At 46.2% G+C, this 11,461-nt stretch overlaps 1 protein-coding gene across 1 annotated transcript; it reads right to left on the minus strand.

Annotated features, from left to right (window-relative positions):
• Positions 1-600: 600 nt before the first annotated feature.
• zgc:92242 (uncharacterized protein LOC436899 homolog) lies at positions 601-10,656 on the minus strand. Its single transcript, XM_056440126.1, has 5 exons — positions 10,392-10,656; positions 7,788-8,254; positions 4,005-4,125; positions 3,444-3,655; positions 601-2,734 (listed from the first exon to the last, which is right to left on the minus strand). Exons 2-5 carry the CDS (start codon positions 7,990-7,992, stop codon positions 2,586-2,588), a joined length of 687 nt encoding a protein of 228 aa, XP_056296101.1. The 5' UTR covers positions 7,993-8,254; positions 10,392-10,656; the 3' UTR covers positions 601-2,585.
• Positions 10,657-11,461: the final 805 nt, after the last annotated feature.

Here is an 11,461-nt window from a genome sequence, read left to right on the forward strand (position 1 = left end):
CGGGGGCCTTTCACTCTGTGCATGACTGCTCGTGTGAGTCACATGATTCAAGAAATATGGGTGGGCACACGCACACACACACGCGCGCTCTCACACACGCGCACGTATACGCTCTTCGCCCACGTATACCGAGAGGCGCGTCCACGCGGAGGCTGCGGGTGTGGGAGCCGGTTGAGGGGCGGGAGGGAGGGAATGAGAAGTTTTATTGAGTTGGCCGTGACGCGCTGCTTCCCGTGACCTGACTCCCCCATTCGCTGCGTCTCTCCCCCCTCGAGCGTCTCGCGCTCTGTCTCGCTCTGAACCACATGCTAATCAGCTCTGCGCGCCGCCGTTTGATCTGCGCCGGCCCTGTTTTCTGACGCATCCCACTGAATAGATAATCATTGTGTAAGTGACCGCCATCAGCCGCTCCTCTGTGTGTTCCCTCTATCAGCTAACCCCCTCTCTCACCCCCCCCTCGTGCTTATCGCACGCTATAAACATATGAAAAGACTCAACTGTGTTGTAAAAAAAAGAAGAGATCAGTTACCTTAATTTGTTATTTTTCACACTCAAAAAATAAATACATAGAAAGTCATTAGAGAAAATACCCAACATAAATACAAGTAAAAGGTGTATTACAAAAAAAGGTTTATCAGGGAATTAGTGACCATGTAAAGGGATCATGTGACCCAGTCGTTAGGTAGTATAACCTCAGCTCAAACCCTTTAAGATGAAGCACTGCCACATCTCTCACGGGTATCACGTGTCCTTACAAGAAGGATTTGCCTTTTTTTCCACGCATCTGATGTCCCTTTCGTGCTGCAGTGCAGTCGTTGGAATTTTGTGTCCAGTGAACGCCGTCACCGTTCTTTAAAGTCTGCACACTGGAGTCGAATTGAGACATTAGCCACGGGGTGAGAGTGTTGACTCCAAAAAAAAAATCTTTGTATACCCGTTCCAAATTCATGGCAATGCAGGTCGGTCAGCCCAAAAGATGTGTGCTTTTAAGGGCCAAAAAGTCAATTTTCTTACCCCAGCCAAGATTACCACGTGACCATGACCAGTCATGTGTTTCATTAACTGGAGACCTGACTGAAGGCAACAGGAAAGGCCCCAAAAACAAGCAGGAAGTGAGGATGTTGACGTCTGTGCGTCGCAGTAACGGATTACACGTATTAAAAAGACATTCTCATTAAAGCGTCACCTTCCTCGGTTTCCAGGGCCGTCGGCCGCCCGCGTGAGGCCGTCTGTTGTTTCCGTTGTCGTCGGAGATGATCGAGTTCTAATCGTGGGGCGTCGGTATGGATTCTTTTCCGTCACATGGTAGCGGTTGTGTGATGTGGCTGATAAAAAAAAAAGCCAAGTAGGCCTAAGTGGACCATGTGACCGGAATTTAGTCTCCAATGGCTATTTTCCAAGGTCGGGAATTAACCTTCGGGGTCAATTAACTTGTAAAACTTTATCAAAGCTCGCCTTAATCTGTCAAATTACTTTTGGTCTGCAAAGATCCCCCCCCGAGTGTCTGCAGCAGCGCCTCGAGCTAAATGCTCAAAGGTCAGCGCGCAGAACGCTCACAGGATGACCGCAACACATTTAGCTGCTGTCCATTTTTGCTACGTTCACCATCATTAGCATGTTGGAATGGTAATATTTGCTCATTAGCCATGAACACAAAGTACAGGGTGGGTCTGCCAACAGTTATTTGGCCATAAACAACAATATTGGGCCACATGTTGGTGCTAGAGGTCAAGCAGAGTCATCTCATCCGGTCGAGATATTTCAGCCTGGATCCAAGTATGAATATGATAAAGAGTGAAAAGGAGTCAGCTAATTAACCTCATAGTTATTGTTTCTCACTAATTCCACCAAATCACCATCAGTTGGTGTCATTGTGCCAACATGACAATAATTACCCACGACCTTGGTGGATTGTATCCTGTTGATTCCTTCGCATGTTTAAAAAAAGCATTGAAAGCAGACTTTTAAAGGGCTGGTTCAGGTGTGTGTGTGTGTACATGAGGGATTGCACACTGTTTTTGAAAACCAGTCAGTTTATTATTTATCATAAATTCAGTTCTTTAAATTTTGTCCCTCAAAGAAACGCTTCACCCTTGTGATTGATGAACAGAAGGATACGACTTTTATCAAACACATGTAGCCTCTGCTTACCGTGAGGAGGAACATTTACCACGAGCACTCATTCATCAAGTACAGCACAGTGTTTAGCCACCTGTATTCAACAGTGTGTGTGTGTGTGTCTCTAGACATCTCTGTGTCTGCCTGTCAATCACACAAACGATGTGAAGCTTATTTGAACTCGGCAACACTAAAGATGCTTCATTTTCTCATTCAGGTCGACTTTTCGGTGGGGAAAAAGCTTCACGAGTCTTTCTCTCTTCCCCACACCCCTCCATCCTCCTCCATCCTCCTCCATCCTCCTCCATCCTCCTCCATCCTCCTCCGCCTGGACGCCTCTCCGTCTGCGGGTCGGTCCGGCTCATCGCGGCCTTACAAAAAGCGTCTCTCAGGCTCAAGGGAGGATTCCTTCTCTCCCGGTCCGGCGGGTGTCCGGCGGAGCCCTCGGCTCTGCCTCCGCGTCGCCTTCAGTTCGAGGGGATCGAGGGGGCGACGCTTTTCTGGAGGTGGGCCGGCTTGGTGGGCACGGGAGGTTTGGCGTTGGCCGGCGCGCTGCGAGGATCCTCCGCGAACGCCTTCCTCAGCTGCGCCACGCGGCCGCCGTAGTGCGACGTCTCTGAGGGAGGAGGAGGAGAGGAAGGGGAACGTTAATATCAAATCAATGTTCTCCATGCAGTATTAACACGACGCACTCGCTCCCGCGGTGTTCGGCGTCGCTGCACTTTGTGCTCCGCTGCGCTCGGAGGGAAATATCGCACCGCACGACATTTATGTGACAGCGTCACAAACACAACATGGGAAACGAGCTCCAACAGCAACATTCAATTACGTGCAGATGCTGATGCATTCGTGATAATAATCCAATAATAAAATGTAGATTATAACACTGCAAAGGAGGAATATGCCTTGCATAGTGCCATGGGAAATCTTAATGGGCATGGGACACAAGCTAAGGCTTGATCACCCTTTAGCTGGCCACCTTTGATGAGGGTGTTTAGGGATTAAAGGCCGAAACACACTACTGAGGATGGGTCCCAAAATTGACATCTTAACCCAGTCTAAGAAATAAACCTCCCATGCCACTCTCAACATCATGGTAAATCTCATGCGAGTGCATCCCATCTATTGGCACAATGGACAGTTTTTAACATCTCGTCCCGTGTTTTATGATTCTGCCGCTGTTGTGCATTGCATGGAATCTATATTCATTTAGTTTTTGTTCTTGCTTCGATTATGTTAGAATGCGTGCGGCTTAATACAACGGTGCGTATCCACAGCGTGGCAGTGCTTCCACCTTCACATAGTCCGTGAGCGAGTCCCGTTACCTGCGTCCTGTGGGCCGGCCCCCTCCGTCTCTGACAGCTGGGCCCTGAGCGGGGGTCGCTCGCCGCGGTCGCAGAGATGGGGCTCGCTGAGCGGCGTCCAGTCGCCGTGGTTGTCCGAGCTGCCGCCCGATTCGCCGTCGCTGTCCTCGGCGGGGTCCTCCTCGGACAGCTCCTGGGCCTCTCTGCCTGACAGCGAGTCCGCCGTCTGGACTCTGGGAAGACGAAGACGACCATGTTTCAGACCCTCAGACAGCCTTAGAATCAACCCCACACACACAGCTAGTTATATGGAGGATAACAGATAACTTCCATAATCCGATCAGCACGTATAGAGACACTCTTTAGACATCACGTTTCAATATAAATAAAGAAAATTTAACAAACAGACACAAGTTTTGCATTTGATTTGCACATTTTGGATTTTATAAGTCGATTCTCATTATCTGCTCTCACTTATTAATTAATCAACCTCCTGCTGCAGAAATAAGTGCTTTTAGTAGAAGTCTGTATGCCTCCTCATTTACGTCGATGACAGTTTAAAGTTTTGTTGTTGTTGCCTACCTGTCGTTCATGAGCCTCTGGAGGAGTTTGGAGGACCTGAACTCGTCCACCTCTCCGATCACAATGACGCTCACGTCTCCGTCCCGACCCAGCAGCCACCTCACGTGTTTGTTGTCGGCCGCTGCAGAAAGAAGACGAAAAGAAGAAGAAAAAGGATAAAAAGAGGAAAAAGAAAGCTCATTGTTATTCTGGCTTTCATCCAGCAGGTGGTGCTGTCCTATCAGAATTGAGCTCGAGAACCTCACACAGCATCAGCAGTGGATTCGCTGTTCCACATTTGTGTCTCCAATCTTTTAATTGGAGCAAATTATTTCTGACATCATTTCACAAAATTGCCGATTGATAAACCACGTTTAAATACCGGGATCATTACAGAGGGAAAGGTTACTAACAGGCTACGTGGTGCAGAAACTAACTCAAAAGTTGGATTCGGAAACAGTCAAAATCGTGTTTATTTTTGTGTGACACGTCTTCTCTTTCACTCTCTCTTATAATTCACAATGCCTTGTAAAAGTACAACATATGTCATGATGTAATTCACTGCATCTTGTTGTTGTTTACTCATCTTCAGATCATAATAATCAGTCATCAAGACGTTTTCCGTGACACCCACACAGAGCGTCTTTCTTGTGACTTCGTCCTAAAAACAACCCCTAAGGTGCTTTACCCATGACACCTGCTAAAAAAATTAATTAAAAAAAAGAAGGTAAAAACACCTGTCATGACATCACCGATGGGGGGTGTGGTCTGAAAGGTCAAACCTCGGAGAGCTGCACAGCAGCACGCTCCCAGCCAATAGGACCTCGATGCAGATTTGACCTTTAAAGACGCGGTCGCCTCCTGACAGTGGACCGACTACACAGATTTCTAAGAAACCAACGCAAACAAAGGCCGCTCTGTTCCCTCTCCATATTTTTGGGGGCAATGACTCGTGCTAGCCGACAGTCACGCAGCACACAAGGGGACATTGTGCGGACGCCTCTGATGTCACCTGACCGACAAGAGACCGTCTCTGACATCACGACTTGTGTTTAATAGCTGTGTGTCATTTCTGGGGCCGCGTGGCCTCTTCCCGACATCGGCACAGCGCACGGTGAAAGAGGACAAACTGGATTGTGTGTTGTGTAACACGCAGACGACACACACTCTCCGGTGACATGGGGCACAGATTGAGTCAACAAAGACGGAAACCTAATATGCAATTTAAAGCGCGGCGACGCCCCAAACCGCAGGGCCTCACTCAATCTTATTCAGCTTTCAGCCTGCAGAACATTTCGACAGGCGGGAATAGAAGCTGTCTGTCACACACACACACACACACACACACAGACAAACACAGAGGCGATAGGGGCTCAGTGAGTCAGAGAAACACCTGAACTAGAGGAAGGATAATGGTGATACAGGTGAGACTGGAAGGTATAGAGGCTCTGGACGCGATCACTGTGTGTGTGTAATTTACACACATTAATCAGATTGGTAACACAAGAGGGTGTCACTCCGCCGCCGGTGTGTCGTGTGCACCACTCACTCATTAATTAGTTGTGAAATGGGATTGAGTGTACGTTCTTACGACATCTGTAATAAATAACTCAAATTAAAGGGAGTGCGTGTTTGCAGACCCTTCGACGTTAGCCGTCGATGTAGAAATAGTAGTAATGGTGATTGATTGTAGTTCCAGAGCAGCTACTCTTCATGTGGACTTGTTTTAAATGTGCGTGTGTTACTTGTGTACGGATTAAATGGGACTAGGATTAAGTAAAATACAGGTAATATATGTTGAAAATGGATAATTTAAAGATGTATTTATTTATATGACATATATTTGGCCAAAATGGACCAGTGTGTAGCATTTAGGAGGATCTAATAATAGAAATGGAATATTAGCGTCTTTGAGTATAATGAAAAGCGCGATAGAATTTTTATGTATTATTATGTCGTTATGTATTATTGCAGCTACTCTTCATGTGGACTTGTTTTAAATGTGTGTGTTACTTGTGTACGGATTAAATGGGACTAGGATTAAGTAAAATACAGGTAATACATGTTGAAAATGGATAATTGAAAGCTGTATTTATTTATATGATATATATATATGACCTACAATGGACCAGTGTGTAGCATTTAGGAGGATTTAATAACAGAAATGGAATAAAGCGTCTTTGAGTATTATGAAAAGCGCTATAGAAATATTATGTATTATTATTATTAATATAATGTTGAAAAAATGTCTTTTCATTAGTGTGAAACTAAAACAATCGGTTGATTCGGCCATGTTTCTACGGTAGCCCAGAGCGGACAAACCAAACACTGCTTCTAGAGAGAGCCTTTCTGGGTTTTTTCCGTGGCCTGAAGGCCTCAAAAACTCCCCAACACGCTTGGAAGAGAGGAGTGAGCAGAGGAGTGAGCAGAGGAGTGAGCAGAGGAGTGAGCAGAGGGGCTTTGAGTTGGTCCCATTCTCAGTCCTAAACCCTCCACACTGTCCCTTTAATTATGCCGTTTCATGCATTTGTCTCAAAGCAATCCATTTGAAATATCTTTGATCGAAACATGTCTTCTTCAATGGTCGTTCCAGCCCTTATGCTGACACTTGAAAACAAAAAGGTTCAAATTTGACATTTTGGGAAATATATGTCTATTAAATACTAAGCTCCAGCCAGCAGCCGCTTAGCTTAGCTTAGCATGAAGACTGGAAACGGGCTAAAAGCTAGCCGGGCCTCATCTCAGAGACTCAAGGAAGGAAGGCATTGTCACCGGAAAGGGGAGGGGCATAGCTATGACTAGGAGGTGCTTTACTTATTTAACACTCTCTATTGTTTGTCAGGTGTTACAGTCCTTGGTCTTTTGTCACCGAGACATGAATAAACTACAAGCGAGCTCCAGATTAGCCCTCCGGTGTTCAATAAGAACGGACACAGCACATATCTCAAATATCATATTTCTCAGTGGAAATCAAACTTCACGATCGCCTTTTCATGATTTTCAGAAAGGTAATATATTCAATCACCTGAATATTTCTTCAATCAGTTACAATATACATGTGACAGACCCAACCATCACACAAGGAACGCGATAGGTCACTTGATACCTGACACTTACTGCTTGGAGTTTACCACCTCATCATATATCTCATACAGGTGATCATTTGTCATTTAAAAACAATTAAAAGCACATCTCGGGGCATCAACTACTTGACGTTATCACTTTTGTAGCTATTGGATCTTTCTTTTGCATAAATTACTGACGTACTGCACGATATACATCCTCCTCCTCGACTGCACTTTAATTATGTTTTATTATCCTGTTTGTGCTATTTTTACTGTTTCTTTCACGTCATGTTTTGTATGTATTACATGTCGTTCTTTCTGTGGATTCCAGGAATATTAGCGGCCGCTAAGGCGTTAGCTAACGGGGATCCAGCTAACAAACTAAACTAAACTCTAGAAAGACAGCTTCCACCCAAGAAAAATATGCCTAGTTAGTAAGATAGGTAAGACAGCAATGTATTGTTTTACACTAAACTAATAAATCATATTAATTAGTGAGCTTTAGCGGTGCTCAAACAGGGCTAAGCTAGTTAGATGCCTCCAGTTGTTATGCTAAAGCTAAGCTAACCCAGCTGGAGAGTGTCATTAATCCTACGATCTAAATCTGAGCAAAATAAATCAGAGGCATATTTCCCAACAATCGACCTCGCAGGCGACAGATTTAACGTTTAATCTTAAATCTTGTGTATGCTGAGATGTGAGATGTGTGTGTTCTCCGTGTTCCAGCGTGTCGCTCTACCTTTCTTTGGCCCGTCGCCGTTCTCTCTCTCCTCCTTCTCCTCCGTCTCCTCCGTCTCCTCCGTCTCCTCCTTCTCCTCGCGCTCTCTCCAGCGGCGTACCTGCTCCTCTCTCATCTTCAGGAAGAGGATCCTCTTCTGCTCCTCACTGAGGGCCTCCAGCACCTCGGGCTCCACCCACATGTCCTCCAGGATTTTGGCCAGCATCTCTCCTCCTTGTCGGAGACGGTCGGTCACCCCACCCTCCTCCTTCTGTCTCTCCGTCCGGCGGGGTCGAGTTTCAGCGGTGGGGTACGATCGCTCCTTTTTCCTGTCCCAGAGTCAGGTTCCCCTTTTCTCTGAGGGATGTGGGATCGGGTGCGGTCTAACTGCTGGAGGTCACTGCTGTGTCCTTTTGTCAAGTCCCCTTCCTCTGTGCTGGAGGAGGTGAAGGCCCAGTGGGTCTGGATTGACTGAGCTCTGAAGATTGCTGTTGTGGTTTTCCCACACAGAGAGAGAGAGAGGGAGAGAGAGAGATTATATCTACAGTATTGTTCCTTTCAAATCCTGTTCTGGCTGGCACATCACAAATAAGCCACAATACCAAATGTAGTGTGTGTGTGTGTGTGTGTGTGTGTGTGTGTGTGTTCATGCAGTGTTTACTCTGCATACAGTTGGCAGAGAGAATACCTCTGTGCTTTCAAATACTGAAATGCAAACAGGTTCAGTATGTCAACACACACACAAATACACACACACACACACTGGGCGTTAATGACTTGCATAACAGACCCAGATATATATATATATATAAAACACAGATTTGCACTTCAGTGGCACTTAAATAGCTCTTACTTATGGTACTTTTGTAGTTCGACTATGTTGAGGAAATGTTACTTCCTGTATTCTTGTTGTTCTTAGTTTATACTCTAGGTTGATGCACTTATTGTAAGTCGCTTTGGATAAAAGCGTCTGCTAAATGACATGTAATGTAATATATATATTTTACATATATGTATATATTTATACATATATATAAATACATTTCATTGTGACTAAACTAAAACAGCAAGCTCTTTTCATGATACAGAGAAAGAGATGTCAGTAGAGATAATACACGATAGCTAACACAATAGATAACACAATCTACTGTAAATAAGAAGAAACAAGAGATGTTAAAGTGAATCAAAGAGATGTTACAGTAACAGTAGGAATAATACAAGACATACACTAACCTCTCTCTCTCACACACACACACACACACACACACACACTCACCACTCTGTTTAGTCCTCAAAGAGAAAAATAAATCCCAGAGAGCCACCTTGCCCGTGAACTGTGTGTGGAACCTGAAGGCAGCCTCCACCCCGTGCACACAATTTGAAAGAAGTGACACGGCGGAGTAGCTGAGATAAGAGCCAATGGGATCGTGCGTCCGTGATAACGAGAGCACCAATCTGCACCGGAGGGCGGTGCGGCGTCCCAGTTTATCAATAGAGGCAGACGAGAGAAGAAGTAGCACAAGAGTCAAGTTTTGAGGTGTGGCACTAAGTTGAGTTCCACTGCAGACTCGCTCTGCGGTTTGGCTTCATTCAAACTGAGCCGCCAAACTTTTGGAGTTTTGAAATGAACGCAAACAAATTTAATTTGTTTTTCTTCCCCCCCTCTCTCTTCCTTTAATCTTTTTTTAAACCAAGCCAAACGTTAGCCGAACTCTGAGGCCGGATCAACAACAAAAAAAGGCTGATGATGACCCCCCCCCCCCCCCCAGCCAGTGTAGGGGGAACAACAACAACAGGGCACGAGGGACGAGGAGGAGGCTCGTCCACAATGCACAGACGGCTTTACCGTTTAGCATCCATTCATTAACTCTGTCTTCACTTCTCAAGCCTCTTTCAACTGTGCTGTGTGTGTGTGAGGCCTTTTGTGATGCGCTGCGTTCACTGTCTGCCGGGCGTGTTTTCATTCACCCCGCCACGATGTATGGAGGAGCAGCGAGGCCCTTTAAGGCCGTGTGATTCAAAGCAACACAAAGAAACTTGAGGATTCACCTCAAGCCCACACAGCCCACGCTGGCACACAAACTGGTCCGTTTATTAAAAATATAAATGAATCACACCACCGAGCAGACTGATATCGGTGCAACAGCTCCTCCTCCGAACTGTAGCCTACATACATTTGAACGAGTGCCTGGCAGCACGGCAGACACACTGTGCCAATTTACACGCAGACGACAACAACAACAACAACGTGCCCTCACAGGAATACCACGATCACAAGATGAGGATACGGCGGATCAACATCCACATTTTTTTTTTTTTTTTTTAAAGGCACGCAGGTCTGGCTCTTGGCCCGGGATTCGCCTCGGCCTTCGCTCGCATGCATAGCAAAGGAGGAAAAATAAGGGAGACGAGAGGAGAGGAAGTGTGCGTCGCATACTGAGAGAAAAGTTTGAAAAGTCTCTCAGTTTGAGAGAAACACTGGCCGTTCTCACACACGACAAGAGGAGAGACGTGCGGAGACAAATGAGCTCAGACGGGCCGTGGAATGGCAATCACAACGCAGACAGGCAGGGGAAGAGAGAGAGAGAGAGGGAGAGCAGTGAAGGAGAGGAAAGTGGAACTCACTCAGTGGCTGCCAGCCGGTTGCTTCTTCCAGCGCTGCTCTGAGCTCCGGCGCCTCTGTGAGAGCGGTATGATGAGTGTGTGACGTGAGCAAAGTGTGCCCTTGTGTGTGTGTGTGTGTGTGGGATCAGAAAGCGGTCGTCAGCAGCAGTGGTATGCAGGCTGAGCTCCGCTCGGCTGCATTTTGTACTGAGGAGTGGGCCGGACTGACATCACTGCATCTATCTCCTCCTTCCTGCACTTTCTTTTCTTATCTCCTCCACATGCCCCGTGACGCTGTGAGGAAATAGAATCCAACAGCAGTTTATATATTACCATGTGAAAAGAGAAGAAGCCCCCCCCCCCACACACACACACACCCGCCATCTATATACTTTGCATTCATTGCTATTAAAAGCGTGATAGCTTCATGTTTCTAATTTGCCCCCCGGTGACTTTTAAGCTGCGTTCAAGGACGCGAGGAGTTTAATTTCTCCCGACAGGCTGCGCGACATTTCCACATGTAGTGGCAACAGGAAATGGGATTTATCCTCAAGTCTCTTCCTGTTTTAACTTCATCTCACTGAGTATAGCTGTGTGTTTACCACCACTCTTTTCTTTTTGTGTATGACTCCAGGAAGTCCTGCACGGCTTTTGTATGAAACAATGAATCACAACATCACCTGCGGGAATCTGGAGCTGTATTCAATGTGTTTGTTTTCTTTTTTTCATTTTTTTTTCGCCAACAGGTTGTTGACCCACATATCACGCCAGAGGACTCATTGAGTTTGTGGTTGCCAAATATCAGATGAGGCCAGCCGATTGGCGGCAATGTCAGTCACAAGCATGTGAGCAATTATGTCTAATAATATACAAGTGGAGTCGGTTCATATTCCGATGACTCAGCACGTCTCTGACTGGTCGAGGCTGTCTGGGTGTGACGTGGCAAGTTCACCTTTACGGTAAGTGGGTGGTAAATATCGGGCGCTCCCTCTCTCCGATTGACTTGCGGTGTGTTTTCTCTTCGGGTTCATTGAGGCGCTTTTACGACAGTTACGTAACAGCGGCGTGACACAAGAGCAGCACAAGTGGGG

This window comes from Pseudoliparis swirei, chromosome 19 (assembly GCF_029220125.1).
Source record: "Pseudoliparis swirei isolate HS2019 ecotype Mariana Trench chromosome 19, NWPU_hadal_v1, whole genome shotgun sequence".
Lineage (NCBI taxonomy): Eukaryota > Metazoa > Chordata > Actinopteri > Perciformes > Liparidae > Pseudoliparis > Pseudoliparis swirei.